Source organism: Xiphophorus hellerii, chromosome 13, assembly GCF_003331165.1.
Source record: "Xiphophorus hellerii strain 12219 chromosome 13, Xiphophorus_hellerii-4.1, whole genome shotgun sequence".
Taxonomy (NCBI): Eukaryota; Metazoa; Chordata; class Actinopteri; order Cyprinodontiformes; family Poeciliidae; genus Xiphophorus; species Xiphophorus hellerii.
Window position 1 is genome coordinate 11,164,784 of NC_045684.1, and position 27,813 is coordinate 11,192,596.

The following is a 27,813-nucleotide window of genomic DNA, read 5'->3' on the forward strand; positions in this document are numbered from 1 at the left end:
TAGTCTCAGACATCTTTACCAGTGGCCTTTAAACTTCCTAGTAGAGCAACTGGTAGACAAATCTCAAGTAGCAGATTTTCCCCTGATTTTGTTCGACATAACATTTCCAAAGTAAAAAAAATATATATATTGAATTCATACAAACCTTTTAAGAAACTGAAATTTGAGGGGTTTTGATGTATAAAAGTAATATTTATCAAAATGAATTAAATAGACGGGTCAAACATGGGTCAATGGCTCAAGTCAAACAGGCAAAGAATTTTGTTCAATGTGTTTACAGGGCTTATTCACATTTACACTTTCAAAATATCATATTTTTCCAAACTCAAGTAAATACAAATTTGTTATTTTTGACATTCACAGCAGTGGCCAGGCTTCAAATGTGCAAAGTTAAATTGAGAGGTCCACAGCCTCTAAATAAACAAGAAAATATGAAACTATGGAAGATAAGCTATCTGCTATTTCTGTTACACTTTTGAATTTTATGAACAAATATGAGATATGGTAAGGCTGTGGTGAAGATTGCTTGAAGTGAATTTAACAGAATTTTGGCAATACAATTTCTGTTCCACAGAGCAAGGTTACAAGCACAGTAACAGAAAAAAATCTTCCAGAATTTTGGCAACTTTATTTTATTGTAATTTGCGGCGTCAAATCAGCAGCTACAATATGGCTTCTTGTCAAGAATGCAGCAGTTTGGCAGCAGTTGGTTTGCTTTTTCACATAGAGGTGAACCAGGATGCAAGCGCTGCTTGCGTGTGACAAAGCAGCCATAAGCCACAGAAATAATGAAAGAAATTGTCTGAGGAAGCTTACCAGCCCTTGCTTATGATTATGAAAATTACCTAAGCCTGCTAACAAGATTAAAATAATTTTCTTTATCCTTAAAATAAAGCTGCCATATTTAGTGAGAGTTTATGTTTAACATTCAGTCTCCCTGGGAGAGCTGCCAGGGTTGGGAGCCATGAGAGGAGGAGCTTTGTGTTGAGAAGTGCCAGGGCATCTGGGAAGAAAAAAAAAGCTGAAGGGAACCCAGGGAGCTGGTTTCTGCAGAACAGTTGAATGACCTTTTCTAAAATGCTGCCACCCGCCTGCCACTGAAACACAGTCTGGCTAATTAAAGTTTCAGTGGCATTGAATTTTCACTAGCATAGCAAACCTCGGGCAACCTTGGGGGCTCAAAGAGGGAAAGATGGGTGACATAAGACAAGAAGATGAGCAAGAATCAAGGAAGCAGCTGAACAGGAGGACAGCCACTAGAGGACAGCATGGCAAATCCAAGCAGGAAAAGACAAAAGCCTTTTGCTTTCCATAATATGGAGAGAGAAAAAAAAACATTAAAATGCAAATCCACAATCCCAGAGTATTTTACATAAGCTCTGATGGGTTTTGACCTTTCAAACTGTAGTGCTCAAAATGTTTAAGATCATATAGAATTAGAAATCAAACTGAAACTGCCCAACTGTGTACAACTGGGGGAGAATGCATTTAGAAAGGCCTAAACCAGAGATATCCAATGTCAAAACTCTGAGTGCTTTTCCAAATCCTATTGGGCTGCCTCTCAACCTAATGGAATCTTGATGGTGAGTTTCAAGAATAAATGCATGACTTATGACACGACTACCGGGAGCATTACCCAATATAGTGGACGGCATGTTCCCGTTTCCAAAACATCATTGAATAATTGGCCACGTTTGACCAGGACATTTCTGGAAAAATGGCCAAGAAAAGGTTATGCAACCAGACAGATTCACTCATAGCCGGCATTTCACAATCTGCTGGCCTTGTCTGCATTAATGATCTTGACCTCCTTTTCACCATGTTGGGAGCGAAAAGGACTTAATAAAGCTGAACAAAGCTGCTTGTGTGTGCGTGTGAGGCTTTGTGTGTTTCAGAGACAGAGATACAGAGGAAAGGAAGGCCCATGTGACTGTGTGTTACAGCTTGATGAGGGCTTGGTCTGTGATTCCTGGGGGATGTGGTCCAATCTAGGCTTTATTAGGCCTCACTGAGCTGTGTGCAGGGAGGTTTGTGTGTCTTCTCTATCGAGAACATTCGCCTGTGCATTCTAAGTACTTCTTTGTGTGGAACTTTAAAATGCACTCAGTTGGCAGCAGCTTAATAGTGCGTGCAAGGTATGGACCTTTTTCATGTTACAGTCTGCTCATAAGAGGAGAACTGCTTAGTTTAATCACATCATTTGTATATACCGAGTACTACTGGTAATTTATTTCATGCATAAAAGCAAACATGTACACACTGAAAAAAAAACCATTTCCAAAATAAAGGACTGTTTAGAAATTATTTTTAAAAAGTCAGTAATTAAAAAAGTAAACATGACCCAGTATTAAATGGAGAGCTATACAATTGAAGATACAAGCACATTTTAAATTTAATCCAAGCAAAGCATGATAAAAGTAGCAAAATTATACAAGTAAAGTTAGAGAGTGGCACTCAATAGACCTGAAACCTTGAGTCAAACTGAGAACAAATGCTGTGGAGTAAAAAATATAAGAGTCCAAACCAATTAAATAATGTGAGAAAGTATTCAACCTCTTCTGGGCTGACTGACATCTGGGTAGCAAAAGGCAACCACCATCCCTAACCTAATGATGAGATTTTTCACATCAATCAGTGAAATATTTCTGTTAATAATTTTTAAGTATATATGAAATGTATTAACCAATGTACTACTGAATTTTTATGCCAATCCTAATTGACTGGGATCAATATCTTTGGAAGAGAAAAATCCTTAACAGGACCTCTCTACCTGTCACATCACCTTCTGAAATGATAGCACAGTAAATGCAAACATACATTTTTTTTGGGCAGACATTATCCAACATGAAGCTGATTACATTTGGGATGCAGCCATTTGCGAATGTGAATTTGGCATTAAGGTTTGACGTCTTTGTGTACTTACGGTTGGCAGAGCTTGATAAGGTCCTGGTCGGTGGTTCCAGGTGGCAGACCGCGAATATACAGGTTGGTCTTACTGAGCTGCTCCGCCCCTCCCTGGCTGCAGCTGTTGGTGCTGGGGCTGGGAGGAGCCATGGGATGAGGGGGTGGAGCATAGGGCTGCTGGAAGAAACACAAGGAGAAAATAATGATTTACTACAAACTGCTAAAATATATTTTCAGTAAAACTGTGAGAAGAGAAAATGTTAAAGACACCAAGATGAGGTGGAACAATGTTTCAGGAGGGAGTTAAAAATGTGTGAAACCGAATAAAAAAAAAAATACAGCTTTTGAAGAAACAGCAAGCACTACAAATTCAACATCACAACAATTAAAAGACAAGACATTTTAGGGCAGCTGTGAGACAGAAAAGAGATTAAATCACTGTTGCTAAGAGATAAAAACACAACAGCACGTAATAAATACAAATTTTAATAACGTCCCTTTAATCGGAAATAGGAAAAAATTGCTTTCCACAATAACAGTGTTCCAAAAAGGGCTTTCAGGTGAGATCATGAATGCAGCATATGATTTTTGCTTTCCAGTTCACTTCATTATGTTTTAAGTAAACAGTTCAGTGAGGAGGCTCTCACAAATTAGACTTCATATGGCTTCCAGCAGATTATAAACAGTTTTAAATGATGGCAAGATCCTGCTCTCTACTAAAATTGCCAGAACCAATTTCATTACACTGTGAAACAATTTTCACCTCTGAGGGTGTGAGATCCTGATGCAATAATCCACTCCAGTATATTTTATAACCATCTGCATATGAATGTCTTTTTCAGTGTAATCCTCAGCTCACAAAACTTATTCAAAATTTGTTTCCACCTTTGTTTTTCCTACTCGACTTTTCCCCATCGCTGGCTTCTTTTATTTGCTTGTTGTTCTGCTTGTGTAGATTTATGGTACAGGAGTCAGGGCCCCCTGTTCACAGACCATTTATATCTCTATTGCAGGGACACTGCACATAATGACAGTGAGGGAGAGCTGAAGCCCCGTGGGTAAGAAAGGAGGGAGAGGCAAAAAGAACGGGAAAAACAAGGAAAAAGAAAAAGACTATGTGCAATGCAAAAAAAAAAAAGAAGAAAAAAAGAAATAAAATTCTGATGAATGAAGCAGAGAAGAAAATGGCCAGGAAGAGAGGGAGACATAACAAAATACCACCAACAGCTCTAGTTAACCAGGTTAACCCTCATCCTCCCAGGGGAGGACCTTAAAACCTTAAACCATACTGTGAAAACACACACACTCAGTCTAACACACACACACACCATTAGCCCTCCGATTTGCACCACACGTTAACAGCGACTGTTGGAGCATGGCTGATTTGATGCGCTATTTTAAGCGTGTGTGCCATGCCAGCGTGTCTACTCCCACTTCTCAGACAAAAAGCCGGGGTCCCTGGAGCGTGAAGAGGGAGCCACGTCCATCAATGGATGGCCAATTACCACGCTGAGCTAAATGGAACTGATGGGCAGCCACTCTCTGTGCCATGCTAACACATACACACACTGTATGCTGGAATACAATCATAGACTGATAAGAACACACACAGCGCAACAACACAAAAAGAGCTTTCTCGATACAGGTGCAAGAACAGCCACCTAAAACATATTACTAACAACCCAAGACTTTTTCCAGTTCAAATCCAAATCATATGATCTAAGATAATCTGAAGATAATGGCACAGAAGACAATTTAATAGCTCCTTCACACTCACGTATGAAGATATCTGGTTCTAAGTAAGTTCCCTTTCTTTCCATATGATCTATCTTAGCATGTATCATTTGATATTTTTCACATGTACAAAAATTCTGTAGCCTACTGCAAGACACAGTGGCAGCATATACAACACATATACCCCACCACTACATTATTTACAGTGAATATTTATTAATTTTATTCAAATCTCCTAAAAAGAAAGTCATAATTAAGTCATGTAATGCCATATAAGCTGCGTAGAAACTCTGTCTGCCCTGATGAAGATTAATTCACCTCAGCATGCTGAATTCTTGTATTGAAAGACATGACAGTGTAATTTAAATAATAATTATTTGACCACTTTAGGTACTTGAGGCACTGAGGACTCAGGGACTGGCATGAGATCATTACGTTTAGAAAAAAGAAATGTCATGACGGAACAGAAAAAAATCTTCAATTAAATGCCTTCTGTCTTGTTTTCTTGGACATTGTTGCTGGTGCAACTATGTCCTAGTTCTTTCTACTAGGAGAAAGAACAAAATTAAGCAACGTTTATTCATGGTCTCATGCTGTGGCAGCTGTGCATAGGAATTTTAATCTCTTGAATGCTCTATTGAGTTATTTCCACCTTCTTAGAGTTCCTTGAACTTTCACAGCTGCAGTTCAAGCCTTGACTTTGAGGTTTTTACCTTTGTCTCCCCTACTCTCAGCTCTTCATTTTACTTTGTCCAAATTCGCTGTGGCCTAATTTACTCACCGAGTGTTGCAAATGTCATCTCTCTGTATAGACAGTTGCTGTAGGAGCTGTGCGTTAATGTAAAAGCTCCTTCCTTTTATTCAGGCTTTTGTGAAGTTCTTCAGTAACCCACACAGCTCTCTTCCTCTTCTTCTTAGGCTCCAGGCTTGGCTTGAATTTTACTCTTTGGAATTCATGTGTCCCACCCTATCGATTTACTTTCATTTTTTAAGGTCAGAAGCTGAAATCTTACACAATGAGGCATGGAGGGTCAAAATGAGCCCATTACTTACAGTCCTGGGCGAAGAGGCACAGAGTGAGGTTATCCAAAGGAAAAAGAATAAAGGCTGGAAAAGTGCTCTGGGATGAGGAATGGGGCGCCTAAGGTGGGCGCCAAAGGTCTCAAGAGAGTGAATGTTTTTGAATAGCTGAAAACTAATAGTGACTAATAACCATCTTCTGTTTTCATGTTATGTTTTAAAAGAACAAAAAATACTTTTCAAGTATATATGCTTATGTTAGAAGAACCTTCTGCAGTCGGTTTTAGAGGCATAAGAAAAATTCAGTGGGCACACAGGTCATTGCCAAATAATTCAGCCATTTTAAAAATCACTTGTCTGCGGGGTGTTTTGCTGCCACCCTGGAGGTTAATAACCAAGCTTGTTTCCCTTCCTGGACAGTTTAATGACTGCAGTTTGCCCTCAACCTGTCAGCCTAAAAGATTCCCAAATATACAATAAATACTGGACTCATGTCAGAGTGATGAGGACTGAACACAGCAGTTATAGTATATTTCCACAAGGAGGGGAGGGAGATGAAGGTCGGGTCGTGGTAGGAGGGAGGGAGGCAGAAAGTTAAAAAGAGCCTGATGGGAAGACTTGAAAAGAGAAACAGAGAAGAGTGGGAGAAAAGCTGGTCATGACACTTGGAAAAAAACTCCAGGTGGTAAATGAGAAAACCTCCATTCTGCCGCCTCTCTACCCAGCTGTGACATGCCGCTACGCAGACTTACTGGGGATTTCAATTTGCTGCACTGTATTTTAGACAGGCAAAATGGTTTACACAGGCCCAATTTACCGAGCCAGTCGTGCAGGGGGGTTCACAGCCTGTGTGACATGCCAGGGAATGTTTATGAGTGTATTAAGTGAGGGTGATAAATCTAGCGTGCGTTGCAAACGCTGAGGGCACATAGCGTTGCAATGTATATCCACACATCCACACAAGGACAACACCCATTTCTTTAACAGAGCTAGCCTTCTTTGTTACTGAAAGTAGGGATGCCATTTAAAACAGCCTGAACCTAATATGTGTTCCATCATATTAATATAATAGAAGATTTTTAACACTTAATAAAATAAATCAATAAAAATATTCCATTTTATTTCTAACAGTTTGCATATTTTGTTCTGTTCCCAAACTTTTTACATCCCCAGCTTTCTGAGGCAACTTTGAATGGTTCAGCTACAATGGCCAAAGCAGTTTTATAGCGCTTCGAATCATTTGGATACAAGAATAAAATCTTGTTGCTGGCTGAACACAAGCAGTTGTCTGCCAACTGGAGTTAAATCTCAGCTTCCCCACCCCACATGTCGGTGTTGTTAAGCAAGAGTCTGAATCCTATGATAGCTTTAATTTACTGACATGTGAATTTAAGTGGGTGAATGTAGCTGGAAGTGCAGTGAGAGATCAATAACACAAAAAATGTGTAAATGAAGCACATTTACCATTCTCTTGAGAACAGACTCCTATTTGACCTAATCTTGAAAAAAAAACATAACACATAATAAAAATCTAACACCAGTTTATGGGCTTACTTGGAAAAATTTTAATGCAGAATGGCTCTGCACCCGTTATAAGTCTATTTTTTTTTCTTGCTCTATACATTTTTTTGGCTCAAAATACTACAATGCAGAAAATTACAATGCAGTTTTGAAGCCTTACAGTTTTTGATGGGGATAAGGATAACATTTGCTGATACAATGCATGCAGAATATGAGGAAAATAGTGTGAATGGAGATGGAGGCTGGGCAGTTTAAAACTATCATTACTGCTGTCTCCCTCTAATGTTCATCACCTAGATAAAAAGCAGAAATATTTACAGCTGCAAGAACAAATGCAGCATGAAGAAAAATTGGCAAATGACTTGTTTTTATTTCTAACTGACTCCACTGCAACATCTCCGAATCCAGCTGGATGTACTTAAAAGTGATGAATGATGCTGTTACTTAAACCGATTCCTTGCTGCTGGGGGCATCTAGAAATGTAAAAAGTGTTGCACCATCTTGAGTGATGTTTAATATCCTAAGATCTAAAGCAGGGATTTGAAACTTCAGGGGGGCAATGTTCTGCTAGTTTAAGAACATCTGAATGAAATATTGACTACATGCTAAGGACGTCATTCAGACATTTTATTCAGGTGTGTTAGACCAAAGATGCATTGAGAAGTCCAGGACATTGACTAGTAGTAATTTGACTTGCTAGTCCAGCCTTTGAAATTAAAGGCCCTTTCAACACTTCAAATTTCTTCTTGTACTTCTCCAACTCTTCATGAATTATTTGTGCCTCAGGGTAGAGTGCATTATCCAGCTAAAAAAGCCCCAGTCATAATCAAATATTGTTTCCATGAACAAATGTATGAATTTTGCATAACTGGTTAGGAAAGTTTTTTTTATGTCAAAGTAACAACTTCTTTAGATAAATAAAATAAACCTTCATCAAACCAGTCAACTTCTTCCTATAGTCTACTCCTCCAATTTGGATGGTATGCCTTGTTGATGCCCTTAAAGATAGACAGGGGCTAGCATGGCCATTTTGATTGATTTGCAGCTATGTAGTCTTTTAAATACCTAGCTGTAATGCACTGTATATTATGAGCTTTTTCTATGTAAAAACAGTATTTATATTTTTCAGCAATTTCAGATGGAGTTCTCAAGTCTGGCAACAGAGAGTTTTCTTTCTTTGTACCTGCGTCATTGAGCTGATGGTAGACACAACCTCTATTACTGGGTCACCACTGTTCCTTCCTTGGACCTCTTTTGATAGATATTGATCTCTGCAGATATCCCACATGAGCTGCAGGTTTGAACATACTTTAACCCAATCACCTAGCCATCACAAATTGGACATTGTCAAACCAGTTGAATGTCTTGTTCCTAACAGATGAAGGACACTGTTTCATTGCTGCCTAGCATATGTCCCTTACCAACAGGTGCCACAAAACAGGTGTGATCGCAGTTATTCACATATGAGAGGCCATATGTTTTTATTCATCTTTGTTTCTATATGCAACTCTGATTGGGTCACTAAATCTCATTTCAATAAGAGATTTGCTTTAGTCAATCTGTGTAGTTTTAGGGAATATGATTAGTGCAACAAAACATAGAACATAGTGTAAATGTGATTTTAGAAAAGCTACCTTTATACACAGCCAAGTCCTGTAAGGTAAGGAATGATTCAGCCATAAAATATTGCATTTTAATTGCACATTATTTGGAACATTTGGAGATAATCTAAGACAGGGGCTGCAAACAGAGTAACAAAAAAACAGATCAAAAAAAGGAAGTTGCAACAGTAATACATACAAGATAAAGGTTCATTTTAAGTAACTTTTTTTGTTTTCAATAAATGGAAAGAAAATAAACAAAAAGAGCAACAAAGGCGAAAAACAAAAAGGAAATTCCAGAGGATAAAAGATAAATATAAACATTTTCAATTTACTTTAGCATGATTTGTTGAACTGTTAAATAGCTGTTAGAAACAAGAAGATGTCATATTCTGGTGTGAGGAATTAGTACCTTTATAAATCAGTCAGTTGTTTCAGTAACTGGGATCAAAGCATTTTTGTCTTTTTTACATCATTTTCCTCCTCTGTGTTTCCCTGCAGTGCAGGGCAGAGCTGAATGAGGTGGTTGCACACCAATGTAGTAATTGGGCCTGATTTATAGGAGGCCAGAGGAGCTAACTCAACACTGGAACTGGGCCAGACAAGGCCATACTGTCAATATCATCAGTAAGCCAGCACAACCCTGCCCAAGCCTGCACACGGTCATGACACCGCTATTTCAGGTCGCCAGGCAGACACACACACACACACACACGCCCACCAGTCTGTTACTGTGTTAATATGCGTTTCCTGTTCTGTGCATTTCTGCTCAGTCCAGTCAGACACTGCTGTAAAAAAAATTACACCCAGTCTCTTAAAAATGAAGGAAAAAAGCCTCCCAACTCATTCTCCATTAATTCATGCTGGCAAAGTCTCTGCAAAGACTCTTAGAGGCAAGCATGCTCCCAGAGGCATCCCTTCCAAACTGCCAGAACCAACAGTTTGCTCGGCGGTCGGCTGCATTCACAGCAGCCTTTAAGCATGGAAGGAACACAAATCCCCCATCCATCCTGGATTGCTGCTTCTAAACCTTTAGCTCAAAAACATGTGCTTTAAAAACCATGACTGAATCTCAATGCTCAAAGAAGAGCAAGGGACGCTGGAAACCCGCCTGTCCTCTTTCTTTACTCGTTCAATGTGTGTCCATGCTCCTCTTGGTAAAGCATAGCCAGAGGAGTGAATAGCAAATCATCCCCAATTCACCTGGGAATGCAGCACTGCTGATCCTACAGCCAAATGCATCTTAGCAGAAGAGATTGTTAGCTCTCTGTATGTGGGGGCATGAGGAGACGAAAGAAAAAAAAAAGATGTTTAAGACAGATATATATTTAACAGGCATTAACTGCCAGAGTTAAATCGAAGGTCTAAGAGACAGAAGAGGGAGAGAAAGGACAAGCTATAAAAAACAAACGTTACACGTACAGGTTAATGTATCTGAAGTCAACCAGACTGTCTGACACAACAAACTGGCTGTCTAACAATGATAAAAACTACAACAAATATAACTATAGGTTTATCCACTCTATCGTTAAAATTGTTAAAGATATCTTTCATCTAACCATTTTCTCTTCCTATGTACTCTCTGTTCACGCTTTGTTTCAACAGCTTCCACTTTCATGTGTCATAATACAGAAACATTGCCTTCAAATTCAGCCCATGACTTTTAGTTGTGTGAAAAACAACTCATAGTTTATGGAGTATTGCTCATTTTTTCCTTTTGCTTTTTCATACCAAAGTTTTTTAGGTATGAAAACTAGCAGTCTTTTGTACCAACACTGTTTATTCATACCTCTTACCAGGAACATTACATCCTTTAACACCTGAAGATTAACATATTCTTAAAATAATTTAAGATATGTGGTTATGCGTTTTCAACAAACAATGTCAACCAGCGGGAAGTCGCTCTTTTATTTCGGTTTGACCAAGAGTTATAATACCTCATACTGTATTTCATAAGCCAACATGAATCTCACACCAACCCTAAATGCCACTCTTTGCTACAGTTATCCAATTTTATCCTATGAGCTACAAACATCTGCTATTAAGGAATTACTGGAGTCTTTCTAAATTCCAGAAGCTATACGATACGGGCCTTCATGCCTTTTTATTAATATCACTATTGCCTTAAAGCAAGAAGGTCCTGGGTTAAAATCCCCACCTGGGGTCTTTTTTGCATGGAGTTTGCACATTTTCCAAGTGCATGCTTGGGATCCCTATTTAAACGGTTAGGTTAAATGGAAATAAGAAATATAATTTAAGTGAAATTTTGTCACGTTCAACAAACTGAATACACTACTTATAAAACAAACAAAAAAAAAATCCTCAAAATTACTGTTTTAAATAATTCTGGTTGTAGTCTAACTTTTTGTTGTTTTTTTTTAAATTCTGTTGTAATTTTTTTTTTTTTTCCTTATGATAAATATGAAATGCACATCACTTTTACTTATCAGGTTGGTTGGCAACAATGTCCTCAAACACAACCTAAAAATGGAGCTGGATTGCATACACCAGTCCTCCAGCAACCCTTCACTTGGTTCTCTGTGGACATTAAGAGTCAGCCAATGTTTAGGTGACATAACTGGGGCTTAAGTGTGTTTGTGCTGCGCAGATTATGACGGCTTGGCTGGAAGTACAGTGACCGCCGCCGAGGAATCTGTAAGAGAAAGCACTGAGCGAGCCGTGGGCAGAGACAAAGTGAAACTCTATGGACATAAATATTTGGGCTGATTTGTCATCATTATAGCCAGCTGGGTCTGTTTGCAAGCTTTGCAGTGTGGGAGTGGAGACTGCAGGATGACTGCAATGAAGGAGTGGGTAGATAGAGATGCTCATTTAAAGGCAAGGCAACCAAGAGAGGGACATATTAGGAAACCAAATGCGCTAAATCTGTTCACCAACTGAATCCATTTGGTTGTATCCTCTCCCCAAAATAGATTTAGAGGCAAACCTAGCAAATGCATGCACTGAATTGCAGAAATTTAATGCAGGATTATTTGACAGTAACTTTAATTCATGCAACTGCACTTATTTGCAAAAACATTATTTTATTTGCAAAAATAATTAAAGAAAAAATAGATCAGAGAAATATTATACATTACTTTTCAGAAACAGCGTTGAGCCAGCTCTGATAAAAAAATTTAAATAAATGGGTAAAATATAGCTAGTTAAATCCTGACATCCGCTTTTACCGGCAGAAGATTAACTACATTTTAAACAATTGAATATTCCCCATTTTATTTTAGTTTCACATAATAGAAGGATGAGCAACATTTTCCTGAGGGGTCAGCATTTCTGTTTGACCACTTGCCCTGTGTTAAGAAATCTTTTGTGAATTTACATCAGTTGCCAGTAGTTTGCAGCATAAGCAGTGGCATACTAGAGCAATTAAGTGGTATATATGAAAATATACCATCAAAATCAATATGTTGAACAAAAAAGCTTTTGAATATCTGTGATCTATAGTGCACACCATATATTCAAAAGCTAAACAATATTTGCCATCTCTGATTAGAAACTGAAAATTTGTAGGGTACTTTGAATAAATATGACAACGTGAGATAGTTGGAGCAATTATAATGTTTGAAAGTTATTCTAACTGGAGACCACTGTGTAACTATAGCTCTGGACCCAGAAGAGCGAAAGTGGAAAGTTCAGTTTCAATTGAAAATGAAAAAGCAAAAACAAACCCAAAAGCAGTCACTAAGCCCCAACCCTATTCTTCGCCACTAATTGGGCACATTCTTCAGGAGTCAATTATGTTTTTCACAGGAAGTTTAAGTACAAACACGGGACTGTGTGGAAGAGGTGGTGGAGGAGGAGGACATTGTGTAGATGTTTTTCATTGAAACAAATGCCTGGCAGTGCAGGAACACACATCGGTTGGCACCCTGCCCTGAAACGCAGAGACTTCGCTCGCATCCCGAAAAACAAAAGAACAGCCCATATAACAGAAACTAAGTTCAGTCTGTCTTTAATTCCCACCTTTAAACGTGCATCTACTCTGGAATATATTATTCTCTCATGCTACAGTAGCTCTAGGTGTGCATGTCTTTGTCTGACATCCAGGGCCAATTGCTTGACAAATTGCCAGATTTTGAATGAACAACTATAGATAGCAGAATGTCAGGCAGAGAGAGGGAGACAGGAGACAGATTGATATCGAAGACGCTTAGCCATTTGTCATGCTATTCTGCAGACAAACAAATTTAGGTCCACTCTTCCAGAAGGTCAACTTTGCTCAAATTCATAAATAAGCCTGTAATTGACAGAGAAGGCGCAGAGAGGCTGAAAGTTCCTTAACAGCTTAGTGCATGAGTTACTGCCCGACACTGACCTCAGACCTGCATGTGTGTTTGACTGTGTGCCAGCAGCCATAAGTTAAAGGAACTTTGTAATGTTTGCATAACTGAATGATGCCAACACTGTTCTGACTAAAACTACCTAATATATGCACAGACTTGTGAAAAAGGCAGTGAAGCACAATACAGTATAAACATTTATAGGTCTGTGCATGCCAGCTAAGACAACAAAAGGCTAAAGCAATAAGGTTATAAATCCTTAAGAGATCTTCCCCCCAGATGTTTGGTCTTGAATTTTCTTTAAAAAGCCTTCCTTATCAGTAAGGGTAATCAAAGAAGAGAGACTAATCTGACAGAGAGATTGAACAAGGGAGAATGGCAGATAATTATTTGAATAATCCAAATTTACCTTGTTCAAGAAACATATTTCCAGGTCAGGACTAGATTTGCTAAATTGTGAGTTATATATTTGTGAGATGTATTTTTTAGATTTTTAGTTTCTTACATCATGGGCATGTAATAAGATGATGAAACTAGGATAAAATGTATGTCAATAGTGAACTATAGAAGATCAGAATCACAATTTTCACATAGGGTTTCCCCATCAGGCTAAAATAAACTGGGATTCATTAAAACATAGCCAGCAAACTCTGCCGTCATCATTACACAAAGTTTCTAGATTAAATTTGTTTAAGAAAAACAATCAAATAAGGAAACGTAATGGTTCAGTGTTTTTTTTTTGTTTTGTTGATATATACTGTATATATATATATGTATATATATATATACACAGTATATATACAGTATATATAGCCACTTCAGCATAGTACAGGGTGAAGCTGGACTTAATAGAAAACCTTTTACACCGTTTCATAATCCAGTCAAGATATGGAAAAAACTCAATGCAACAATTTTATGGAATATATGCTAGTCCAATATGCTTTAGCCATTTGGGTTTCCTTGTGCCATTAATGTATCTGGCAAGTATGTGCAATGTATATAAAGTAAAGTTAAGATCCGTACACAGTCACAAGACTGAGCCCATATCTTTATAGTTTTTGAATATTTAGTTCATTTAAAATGCAGGGTTTTTTTTGTTTCTGTATTTTTTTTGTTAAAGTGTGCAATGTCACTTTTATCCTCCAGAGGAATGTAATCACTGAAGCTTCTCTGAAAGTTGCCAGACTAAATACTGGCACAAAAAACCAACCAGTGTTGTGACAGGAAGCCTTGAGACAGCCATAACAAATCAGCAAGAGAGCAAAGAATGATTGGATTGAGGTGGTTTATAAAGTTATTTTATGACATACATCTGAAAAAGCCATCCGGAGAGTCCACACAGGGATCTTAACCAACCTGTCTGAGTTCCTGTTTCATCCCTGCCAGAAACATCAGGTGTGTAACAAGAAGCAGAAAGAAAGCCGCTAGAATTGAAAAGCCCACATCTGTAATGGCCATTTACTCCACAATTTTTTATTTTATTACTCTGGCAAATTTTAAACATGTGGAAAAAGTTAAATGAAGCACAGGAACTGAAGTTTGCTTTAAAAAAAATTACATCACAACTGAAAAATATTACAGTGCATTAAGAAAAGCAAAATGGCTCTGAAATGGTGCCACTATTTAATTACAAGACGGGCTGTAAATGAGATTTTGATGGATGTGAACTTCCAGATGAGTTTCACAAAAGGTCATGGCGGCAGCAGGCAATCAAGGCGAAGAGAATGCTTTTGCTTTTGTTAAACAAAGAAAACCATAGCGAGGAAAAGAATGCCTCAACGTAATAATGTACATGCAAATCTGGCATAGTTAAACCTATTTTGCAATCAACAAACTGAACAGCATATCCAAAAAAAGAGACTTAGTACTGGTTTAGTGTAAAAAAAAAAAGTTGTTTCAGTAAACCCTATTTGCTGGCAGGAGGACATAAAAATGTGTTATGTGACTAATTTAATTTTGCTATGATGTCCCCTTTCAACTTTTACTTCTGGTTTCAGTTTTGATTTACCAAACACTGTAGGAAAAGGTGTTCTTCACACAATACTATTGTAACATAGAAAATGTGTTGTAGTTGATCAACATCCCAAAGGTTTTGTGAGTTTAGTCTTGTTTCTATCAAAATTTGAATACCTCAAGAAACCATCAATCAAGTCCAATCTCTAAATACTTCACATTTAACCCACTGGATCTAAAGGAACTGCTGGTAACAGCTGACTGCAGCCAGCAGAAAAAGAAACAACAACATTGTTTGTGTTTGCACAGTTCAGATAAACTTTTCCTACTTTGTCAGAAGTATTTATAATTGCATTCAGTTATTTAACAGATGCTTTTAACCGAAGCAGTTTGTAACTGCTTTGGTTAAAAGTCTTGTAGGAAACCCTAATGTAAGTATTTACTGAAATAAACTGAAGCACTAAGAGCAAGTTTGGCATGTTAGTGTGATAAATGCATTGAGTGAGGAGGGTTTCTCAGAAAAGATGAGTCTTTATTTCATTCTTCATGGTGCAAAGCAGTAGCGTCCAATCCCAGTTCTTGAGAGCCATGTGTTCAGTATATTTTAGATTTCTCCAGAGTTTCATACATTTTAACACCTGGGTTATTCCCTGGCCTTGTAAGAACGTAATAGCATGTACCTGTACTTATTACTTATATGCCGCTATATCATCTACTTATCAATGTTTATGGTGCTCTACACGCTGTTTTGTTACCTGAAAACCAGTTTTTATTTGTGCAGGCTGGGAACATGTTTCCTATTCTCATTTGACAAGTTTATGTGAATTTAAATCTGAATTTGGCTTCAACATTACATCATGCAATACCTTTTTTTTAATCATAGACCAGCTTTCTATCCCAAGCCTTGTATTTTGACATTGGATAAAGAAAACTCCTGACAGCCTAAGTGTTTTGTTTTATACATACGTACATCAGACACTAAACTATTCTCACTACTAAACTCTGTGAACCTCCATTCCCCTCCCCCTTTTTCCTCCCTAACCTTCCATAACAGAACTCATCCCTTTCTAGTCTTCCCTCTATCCTCTATTCACCTTTCCCAATCCGTACAGTCAGCTCCTATCTATCTCTAAATCCATCCCAATCCTCATCTGGCGGCTCGTCCTCCATTTCTCCTTTGTGCTTTCTTCTCTGAATCTCTCCTAACCCCTTTTCTTCTCCCAGTCTAAACGTCATTGGGGAGTTTTTACATAGTGTTGAGAAGAGTTTAGTAGGGCAAAGAATACGCTGTGCCAGATCTCGCACTGTGTGTTAAGCAAGTATCCCCCCCTTCAAGGAATAACAGCATTACTCAACAGAAAATAACCTGTATCCGCCCGCCTCCTTGGGCCGATGTGTGCGTACTGCAAAGCTGCTGTCAGCAGCCGGCATCGGGACTACACAGGGGATTGTTTTACTCGAGTTCAATCAGAGAACAATACCGCATTGTGAAATATTTGGAACTGACATCTAACATTCTGCCTTTGCAGCCACCTGGAAATGTCACAAAATCAGAAAAGGAATATTGGAAAAAGTGTAGTCTTTATATCAGAGAGGAGTAAAATTGTTTATTTTTATTATTTATTTTTCTTGAACTATTAGGTTATTGTTTCCCCCCACAAACAGATGTTTTCTCTATTTTTACTGGTTTGGCATAAGAGAATGATGCTTGAGTTAGAGACCTTTTAGAAGCATCTCTTTGAGTGATTTATAGGACAAGAGACAGCCTCTTTGGGGCTGGCCATCCTGGTCTGTCAGTTACATGACTTACTGGAAACCCAAGTGTTTTCCTGCTCTCACAAGCAGAGTTCAATCAGAGTGGGTGTGCAGCTTTATCCAAAAAATGTCACAATTGCGTGATAAATAAAGTGAGTACTGTTGGGCAGCCAGCTAGAGCAAGCAACTTAAAAAAATATGATGCGAAGTAGAAAGAGAGAGAAGTAGCAGAGAGGGAAAAAAGATGAATTGGGAAGCAGACGACTGCCAAAGAAGAGATGCAGTGTCTGAGTCGCTCGGACCTTGATAGTGTGATTTATTCATGAGATAAGTCACCATGTCTGAGGAGTAGGTGAGTGTAATGGTGTAATGTTTCCACGTATCCTGACTGCTTGCCTCAGTGACTCTGGTCTGCTGTGTCCTTGCCAGGCTGCTGGAAGAGTTTAATGCATGCAACACTTGGACACGGCAATGGATCACAGCCAGTACACATAAACACAGGCCATCTGGGTTAAAACAAACCCAACTCTGACGCAATCAGTCCATTTGGATCTTCAAAGGTAACTGAAGTTATGACTTATTTCCACTTCATGGTAGGATGAGAAAGAAAAAAAGCCAAAGTTTATAGCACATTCATATATTTATCAGTCTAGTTCAGGCTCGGAAAAACTGTTTTGCGTAAATGGAAGTTTCTACCCCAATTAGACTGCATTTATTCATATAACTTATAGGTTGTCCAATTCAGCTTCACACTCCAAGGTAGATGGAAGTACATTTCTGGAAAACATGTAAAATTGTCAAGTACTAGCCTACTTGCTGGACGCAAATTTTTACATAAAAACAAGAATTATAAATCTTTTCAAGTGCTGACAAACGTTTAGGATTACCCCTCACAAAGATTTATTCACCCTATTTTCAACAAGAGGGAAGCTGCTGGTCCCTCTTGTGAAAGTGTGAAAGTGTGAAGTGGTCCTCTACAATTTCACACTTTTGCAGTTTTGGTTGTTTTATTTCTGACTTTTTGGTTGTGAAATACAAGGTTTTTCAGAACAATAAAGTCTCAAGTTATACTTGCCTCCGGGACATTTTTTACTTGCTTTGACAACTAATGATTTCATGCATTTTCCTATTTATTTGGGCATAATCTTCTAGAAAATGTAGTTAGAAAGGTGGCTGCTGAGTACTTGATCCCAGCAGGGATCACATACTTTTTAATAAAACTTTTTAATAAATTCTGACCTGCTTTTTGTACGTTTCCACTGGTATTTTGGTGATGATTTCCCTCTCTTTGAGGTGTAACTCCTTGTACAGATTCTCTATTGCATTCCTGTCAGCATCCTGATTGGAGAACTTGCAAAGCATTAAGACCACTTTCAGATTGCAAAAATGTGCTTGTAAAATGCAAATCTTACTTTAAATTAAGGCTGTTGTAAACAAATATTTTAGTAATCGAGTAATCTATCAATTATTCTTACAATTATTCGAGTAATTGGATTAAAAAAAAGAGAAAACATTGGTAAATCTAACACAACAGCAGTGTTACAATCGGATATCAACATCAGTTCAGTTTTTCATATTTGAGCTTTCCCAACAATTACATTTCTGTAGATTAGAAAATTTACTTGTAACAATAATAGCTCACTTTCTTAACCTGAAGAAAAGTTATACAATCAATTTAATAATAAAGAGGCAGACTCACAAATACTCTTATAAAAATGTCTATACAGCTTTTCGTTTATGTATTCATTTTCTGTCAATTTAATAGATGAACTCTCACCTTGCCCAGCCATTTATAGCTTTTGTGTCCATGTTAGCGACGGAATTTGACATCGTCGTTTGAGGATGTTCCTCACACTCAGAAACACATCTACCAGCTAAGTACCGCCACGATGCGCTTTGCCTCCCATTTGTTGAAACCTGGATGATATGAAATTAATTTTCTGGTTTGTCCATAAAGCTACGCATCTAAAGCACAGCCACCTGCAGTGTTCAGTGTATCCGCTCACCTGTATGAATACACCTTCACCGCTCTTCCCCGCTGTTCGCTCTGAACACCGGTCACCAGGAAGCAGCTCTGGGAGAAGAAAAGCTGCTGTACTCCGAGCATCGAGCCAGTCACTTTAAAGATGTTTATTGGTCCCCCGAAACCGACAAAAACCTGGACATTATCATAAATCAATAAAATTATCCCAGGCCAAACTTGAACATTGGACATTACGTTGCTAATTAGTCAACACTCGAAAGTGAGAGCCTTGCGCAACGCAAAGGCTAAATAATAAAACATAATTTAACGAAGCTTCCAGGCAGATAAATTTTCCTTGAGGAATTTTAATAATCAAGGTACTCGGGTCATTTGAGGAATTGTTTCAGCCCTACCTTAAATATAAATCTACCTGGGGTATAAAAATTGTTGGGCTTTATTGTTATAACAGCCCTTTGAATGGTTGGCAGATAAGTTCACACTATTAGCATAAAAGCCTGAGTAATACTGAAAAGTCCAGTTTATCTTTTTATAGATGCACAAGTAAGATTGCATTTCATTGGTTTATTTTCTAATCACATAGCTCATGTTTTTCACTAAATCCTCCATTGCAAAAATGGTCTCAATTGATTTCTAACAACTGACATTACAGATCTCTTCTAATATCAGATGTTCTGATATAGATTTTAATTTTACACGAATATTTGGTTGTCTGGTTTATTGTATTTTCTAAGCCCTGCATTTACCAAGTCGACAAAACTTTTTATGAGATGATAGCAGTATTGTTTTAATGTGCAGTTTTCTTGTTTTATCCTTAATGTGAGGTACTATAGCATCTCAGAAAAAAGTACTTGTTCCATTATACAAAGGCACAGATTAGCACATGAACACCAGCAAGCGGTCCCCTAAATATCCAATACAGAAGTATCACTGTGAGACTGAATATGAAGAGGCTTGCCAGATTCTGTGGATGGGCAATTACCATCACAATGAAACTCATGTTGTTTTTATTATCATCTTTTTCCAATTATTTTTGACCAGCAAATTGGAGGTGGGAGAGGCTCAGCCTGCCACAGACAAAGCACTTGACATGGCTGAACAGAACCTCTGTGGTTTTTGGTCAAGAAAGAATTTTCTGGATATGCTGAAATAATTACAGGAACCTTGATATCCCACAAGAGACTTTACTTATTTTGCTACAGCTCCGTCTGCTCAATCTTAGTTAATATCTCCCTGTGAGAGGGGTGAATGTTTTTTATAGTAACCTGCTCAGTTTTGTACAATTTCTATAATTGCATCAGGCACAAATAGAGATCTCATCAGAATAAAATGAGGCTATTTTAAGCAAATAGTTAAATATTATGTGTGAAAAATTGAAAAAAAACAAGGTTGACAAAGTATAGTTTGATGTTGAGTGCTTGGCAAGGGTAACTAAATGACTAAATGCATCTCTACAGTTAAGTCAGTGATGTTTAAGACTTCTATTTGAGGCTGCAGAGGAAAACAAAAAGAAAGCAAATGGAAAAAAATATCACTTCCAAGACAAACTATGTTTGCTCCCAACAGCTAAAATTAGAATTTAAAAAAAACTTATAAAAGTTTGATTACCGAGAAAATCTATTCTTATCCCCAGTTCTTATTACAAACTGAAGTGGGTTACATCATATTCATAATTTTACACTTTCCTTATCCTCACATCCTTCACATCCAATAAGCCCAAGGAGTAATACAATTTCAACTCATTGTTTGCATTAGAATTGCTTTTCCTGTGTTGTCAGTGATCCATCCATCTATCCATTCATCGCCACTAAATCAGGTGGTGATGGTAATATTCTCACAGTAGGGGAGGAGAACAGGAGAAAAACAGTAAGAAAGGCATAATGAAGGACATAATTTCAGCATCTTGTCTAGATTCAGGTCTGAGTCACATCAGCGTTAAACGACTTTGGCCTGGTGGTTTTTCAAAAATAACAGGGCAGGTAGGTGGTAAACATTGGCTCTAAAGCCATTCAAAGGGCACTTAAGCCATTTCAGTGACAAACAGGGGCATTGTTAATGTATATTCTCGAGCCAAGATTGAGTCAGCCATTTCTGAGTACAAGCGAAAAAAAGTGAGTAGGCTGTCGGGATCTCTATTTAAAGACATCTGAAAAAAGGCATTTTCTTCTGCCTTTGTTCCCCTGCAGCATAGCATTAAATAAGTAAATAGGAAAACACTTAAAAGCAGCGCAATGTCAGAGTATCCATAGATCTCTTTCTTTTAAAAGTCCCTTTTCTCTGTGCTCTGTAGTTTTTCCACTTATCAATTCTAAGGGAGCAAAAAGTCAATCATAAACAGAATCAGTCTCTTATTTTGATTCAACTGAGACATATCTGACAATTCTGCAACCCTGAAGAGGGCACTAAGAAACTTGAAAGAACCCATAGTTGTTCATGCACAATGATTGCTACATAAGATTTTCCACACAAAGCTGTTCCAATCCAGCAATTTATACGCTTACCGGGTTCACGATGAGGCTACAGTCGTGAAAACAAGCATTGTGTTCTCCAAAAACAGCAGACACATTAGCAGTTCTTAACTGGTGCCCTCCTTGGTTTATGTTTCAGGTGTTAGCTGGAGCCCTGAATTCAGAGTTAACAAGCCAGACTCCACCTGTGGCCCCTGTATATGGCTGTGAAGACCTTCCATGTCGACATTGGCTCAAGGTTCACAGCACCTCATTGCCTTAGCTACAACCGAGCAATAAATCTCACAAGAGGAATGATTTGGTTGACCTCGAGGGTAGCTGGTGTTGCAAGTTGCAATGTAATACTGTACATTATCCTACCCGTGTCTCAGTTTCTCTTTCTTCCTCCACTCCTCAAACCTTTCATGTGGCCTACTAAGAAATACTTTTATAAGATTTATAGATTCCAAACAATGGAAGATCACAAACAATTAGTAGGGTTCTGTTTTGCAAAGGTTATTTGTACTTTAATTATCCCGGTGTTAGCGCAGTGGAAAGACATCTCACGCTTTAATAAATGCAGCTTTGGTGCTCAGGTGGCTTGGCCCTGCTTCTTGCCCTCTGTCACTGCTCCTAGTCGATGGGTTGCTCTTAATAATTCATGGGCTGTAAGAATCGGCATTCCCTAATTGGTGGGCAGGCTTTCTCTCGCTGCGCTGCTCGAAAACAAAGGCAGAGAGCATTTCTTTTACAACTCAATTTTTCATTCCCAAGCAACCTGAAAAATATAACATGCCTTCAAGGGATTCAAGTTAAAAGACCCCTCCAGAAATTCAACAAGCACACCTTCACGCACATCTGCTCATCCATGTGGGACTAAACGGAACGAAAAGTCAGGAATGACTTTTGCATGTTCTGTGACTGAAACATGGCTCCTCTGAACCAGACTCTCTCTCCTCCTGCAAAAACTTTAGGCAAGAAGAAGTGTTACTGCTAGCTGAGGTAAAAAGGGCACCTTTAAAAGCGCATTCACGACGACAGTGATGCCACTGCATAATTCATTGACGTCTGTTCGGCAGTCAGCAATCACTGGATCAGGCTTTAGGGAATACATTTTGCATTGTATGCATTATGTAAATGTTTTATACATTTATTTATCAGTACATGATGGAGAAGTTGCTTTAGAAAAAAATAAGTTTGACACCACAATAAAAGGGAAAATTTAGCACTGACACCTGTTAGTATTTAAAGAAACCAGGCACAGTTGTTTGTATAACACTGAACTGGATGTACATCAAGAAATTCCTGCATGTACTTACTCTATGTATATTTCTCAACATTAGCGGTGCATAAACATACAAAGACGTGCAAATATACTGTTATTGTCTAGTACTGCCTTGACAAGCCAAATTATTTAAAATTTCTCCGTATTTTCCATCATCCCATCGACCCCAATGAGAAAGAGGTGGGGTATATCCTACAAAGGTTATCAGCCCATAAAAGAGCAACACAAGATAAACAAACGTGCAAAAACACAACCAAACCAAAGGAGCATTGACCCAAAGGTCATGTGTTTTGACTGTGAGAGGAAACACACAGAATAACCCTATGACTTTCTTGGGTAACACTTTATTTGACGGGTTGTGAATAAGACTGTCATGACACCGTCATAAACATGACATTACACCCGTCATGAACATGAGTAAGTCTTCATGAATATTTATGGCTGTTGTCATAAAGTGTCATTTGGTAAATCATGACACTTTTAATACAAAGTTGACATTATTCAGAATGTCTTTGTTATGACAACTTGACAGAACTCATGATCTGACAAATTTGTTATAAAAGTATTACTGATTAAACTTTAGCTTTAATAACATAAAGCTACATAATTTTAAAGTTTAATCAGTAATACTTTTATAACAAATTTATGTCAGATCATGATTTCTTGGTTAATGTCAAGTTGTCATAACAAAGACATTTTGAATAATGTCAACTTTGTATTAAAAGTGTCATGAATTACCGAATGACACTTTATGACAACAGTCATAAATATTCATGAAGACTTACTCATGTTCATGACAGGTGTTATGTTTATGACAGTGTTATGACAGTCTTATTCACAACCCGTCAAATAAAGTGTTACCCTTTCTTGATGGGAGGCAATAGTTTTAAAAAGTGAACTATTCTAGCGTATAATACTATATACCGTAGTGTCAAAAATATGTACTCAGCTCTTCCTTTGGTAACAGAAGAAATGGGTAGCAAGTCTAAAAGCATCCGATGCAAATCATAATCCCACCACACGTGTCAGAACAGGGAATTTTCCTGATCTGACATCAATATTGTGATGATTATTGTGGTTCTTTGTATTATGCATCTTTATTTAAAATTGATAATAATCATGTATATGTAAATGATTCCATGCTTTAACCTTCCAGTGACAAATACAAAGATGAATACAAAGTGTTTTATTCATTAATTCATCCCCAGTTTTTCTTTTTTACTTCTGCTGTCTGATTAATTAATTTTTAATTTTGAGTCATTAAATGGTATAGGATATGCAAGAGAGTTAACTCAGTGTTTTTAGCAATTAGACCAAAGACACTCAGCAGGTTGCTGATGCCTGATTGCAATCTTCAAGAGTCTCTACCCAGAGACTCAAACAGAAATTCTCCAGCTTGCTTTTAATTGCATTGTGTTAGAGCTAGAAAAGACTCCCCGATTTTTGCATGACACCCTCGACTTCCTGCTTAGGGTTAGAACAGTGAGGATTTCATTTTTAAACTGTCCTCATGAGATGCATTTTCAAAGATGGCCTCAGACTAAAAATGACTTCAGTTAAATGTGATGAAATTTGATGTATTTATAAAATAGTTTTTCAAAGAAATCAACTGGTTTGTTCTAAGATGCCAAACTAACTCCAAAGTGATGAAGTTAAATTGCATAATTGAATTTTTTCCAGGTAGATTTTGGGCCCTAAAGCCCAGTGAAATGGGTGAGCATGAATGTAAAAACAAAAGACACACCTTCAGCTGATGCATCGCCCCTTGAAAGACTGCAGATGATCCACCGTCAAGCTCTTTGGAGAGCCTCCTGCCTTTTCATCCTCCTCTATCTCTGTGCCTCGCTTTTATTGAATTACAGAGGAGCAGTCTCACCCTGTGCTGCGTTTTAAATGGCACTAATGGATCTCAGTGTGGGGTGCTGTAGCTGCAGACAATTACCAGTATACTATTTGTTTCTCTCTCCATTACGGGATGGGGAGAGAAACAAACAGCCATGGAGAAGCACTCCTTTGGATGACACGTTTAACAACTTCGAGATCAGGGCTGTGTAATTTTTGTTCTTCGATAAAATACCTTAACAATGTGGCTCATCTGTGTACATTGATTCCTCTCTCCCTGTTTTTAATTAGAGCAAGAGTAGGAGTAATCTAGATGACTTGCATGATAAAATTGTCCCTCTTTAGCCATGTTGGATATGTAATGAAAATTTAGGTATAATGCAGTAGCGTTGATTAAACTGTAACTCAGAGATTCAGAGTAGCACATATTCAGTTTGATTAGCACTGGTTTTATGTTTGATGCTTCAGTCACTTCATTAACACTTGGAATTGATCTAATAAAACACAACCTGTCAGTTTGCATGGATTTATTTGATGTTGCAGATGGTGTGTTTCAGATAAATTAAAATAATTTCCATTGTACAGGCAGAACAAAGCTGATTGCCTATTCTCTTTCTATCAACTCAAAGAGCAGAGAGCAGGAAGAAGCTACCAATGTGATTAAACAAATGTTCTATTCCCACCTGCGAGCCATAAAACCCGACTAACCCCGGTCATCGCAGGTGAAAACAAAGCAAGTTTTATTAGCGGAATGATAGACACTTTGGGGGAGGCGGAGGGTGAAGTTATCAAACCAGACTGCTAAAACATGCAGCATATCCCTGTGAGGAGATTGGATTTCAAATGTAGGCTCAGGGCAGCACCACGTAGGTCACTCCACAATCTCCACGGGTCATAGCAAAGGCAGCCCTACAAGCTGGTTTGACGTTCTCCATTAACTCACCCTCGGTAACCCACAAAATAAACCTGAGCTTCTAAAGGGAGCGAAGTGGGAGAAAAAAAATAGCAAGGCGACTACTACTCACAATTACCCGGAATATTTTTGGTAAATCAGACTTAATAAATTGATTGAGATGAAAACGACTGGGGGAAAAAAAAGTAATGCTCCATTGATCTAGGAAGAACAGGAATAAAAATGAAGGCAAATTTATGGGTGAAACATCAATTCACACTCGAGGGAAAACTGCGTGGGCAGCATTTAATTTGCTTCAGGAAATTTAAGTAGAAATTACACGAAAATAAAAAAAATAAAAAATCTGCAGCGTTCCCAGGCATTTAGTAGCTCTAAGTTTAAAGGGACATTTCTGAAATTTCAAAAGAAATACTTTAAAAATAAATATACTGTAATAACTGGGATCGAACTGGAATTCACTTTGAACCTATACAACTAGACTGAATTGATTAAATATTTCTGTTAATCAGTTGGAGGGTTGTTTGTAAAGGGAGAATAAAAGGAGATTTAAAACAAACTATTTTAGACTAAACTAATAAGGATGTGTCTGCTTCATGCTTCTGTTGTTGCTGTGTCAAAGAATGAGTTTAGCTATAGGTTTGCAGGTACCTCAGAGATGAGCAGAGGAATAAACCAACAGCTTTTTGTATTTTGTCCTTTCTATCTTTTCTCTCAGACCACACAAGTAAAGTTAACATGTTAGTACAGATATGATCAGCTCTGTTATTTTCATCACCGTCAGCGATAATTTTGTCTATTGGTATGTTTGAACAAATGGGATTATTATCAAACAGGGTTGTAGTGTTTTGAAAGGACTGTAATCTGTTTAAATGGATCATTTTTAGTCAAAAACGAATTTAGCCTTGCAGCAATTAAAACTGGAGAATGTATGAAAGAGAGCCGGTGTTGCAAAAGAATTGACTCAGATTAACGGCACTTTATGGAAGAAAAGAGAAACTGTAGTCATGTAATTGCTAATCGGAGCATAACTTCACAATCAGTCATTTCAAACTATATTTTCATAAAATCGATGAAGAAACAAGAACTAGATCATTCAGAAGCAGTAAGTTCACTTCAGAATATCTACCTGAAAAATAATGGTGGAGAATTAATTTCATTTGGACCCTAAACCTTTTGCATTTTTTAAGCGCGAGTTTGCCAAACCGTGAAATACATTTATGTCAAGTACAATCAACCACCAAAAGGAAAATTGCTTTTAATTGCATTGTGGAAATATTTTTTCCTACAATGACAGCATTTGATGACCTGCATGTTAGTTTATGAAATGAGTTGTGTTCAACAGAGCAAAAGAAAAACACTTATCTGGCAAGCTTTAGACTGAAAAAGTTATTTCATGATTGATCATTATAAAGAAGACACTGAAGAAGTTACGATGGTTTTCAACCACAAGTAAGACATTTTCTACTCCCTCAACTACAGCCAACCTCAAAAAATCTGAAGTATCCACATAAACTTTAACATCTCACCACAGTACTATATGTTACGTCTACAGAGTGCACATTGTTTGGATTCAGGATGACAAAAGGAGCATGTTCAGCATAGATGAAGCATATAGAGTCAGCTGGGAACCACAAGCCACAGATATATTTAAAACTTAAGCCAACCTCAAAGTGACTCGTACACAATACGGTGTTCAGGGTTGCCAAGAGCTCAAAACATATAAAACAACAAAACAGAAGAACGTATAGAAAGAAATGTATGAAAAAAGCACTTTGTTTTCTGTTTTCTGTTTTTCCTTCATGCGTCTAATTTTTTTCTTTAGATATTTCTCTCTGCTCCATTTGATCCTATATTAACTAATGGCATGCATCAAGAGATCAACAAAGAAACTATGTACCAAAAAAACACCACAACATAAATGTCATATTAACATTTATCGTCCTCTTGAAATGATCCATTTTACTGGTATCAGAAGTAAAATAATTTTACCGCTCACAATCTTCCAGCAGGACCTCATAGAAACGGCGTATTTGCATGTGCAGTGATGTAGATCTGTGGTGCCTGCAGCAGCGATCACCTCTGTCAGAGACATTACTGAGGCCATTGATAAGAGCCAACAAAAACAAGGAACCATGCCAGCGCAATTATGCGTGTCTGTTTTAACATAATATTGGGAGAACATGAGATGCGTGGGAGCGAGAGGTGACTGCTCCGTCGTGGGGGTGGTAGTTTGTGTATAATTGTGCGTGGACACGGTTGCGTGAATGTGTGCGTGGATGTGCGTCTGTCCGTGTCGTGTTGTATGTGTGTGGCTGACTGAAAGTGGGTGTCCATCTTGCATGCTTGTGTGACAAGAGAACAGGAGCAGGGATCTAAAGAACACATGTTTAGGGTCCTTTTGTGGCCGGTGCTTTGAGTTGACAGGATTGTTTGGGTTAGGGAGAGCATTTCAAAGGGCTGCTTGGGATAAAAGACAAGACTCTAGAGCTTGCACTTGCTACAGTTCTTTTTTTTTCTCACAATGCATTTAATATTGAAGATCTACATATTTTTTGGTGT

At 37.9% G+C, this 27,813-nt stretch overlaps 1 protein-coding gene across 4 annotated transcripts in view; it reads right to left on the bottom strand.

Moving 5' to 3' along the window:
* rbms3 (RNA binding motif, single stranded interacting protein) overlaps positions 1–27,813 on the bottom strand; it is a 334,935-nt gene that overhangs the window by 190,491 nt on the left and 116,631 nt on the right. For all 4 annotated transcript variants that reach the window (XM_032580204.1, XM_032580205.1, XM_032580206.1 and 1 more), the window contains one exon: positions 2,924–3,081. In XM_032580204.1, the coding sequence (XP_032436095.1) occupies positions 2,924–3,081 (158 nt within the window). The remainder of the gene's footprint in view (positions 1–2,923; positions 3,082–27,813) is intronic.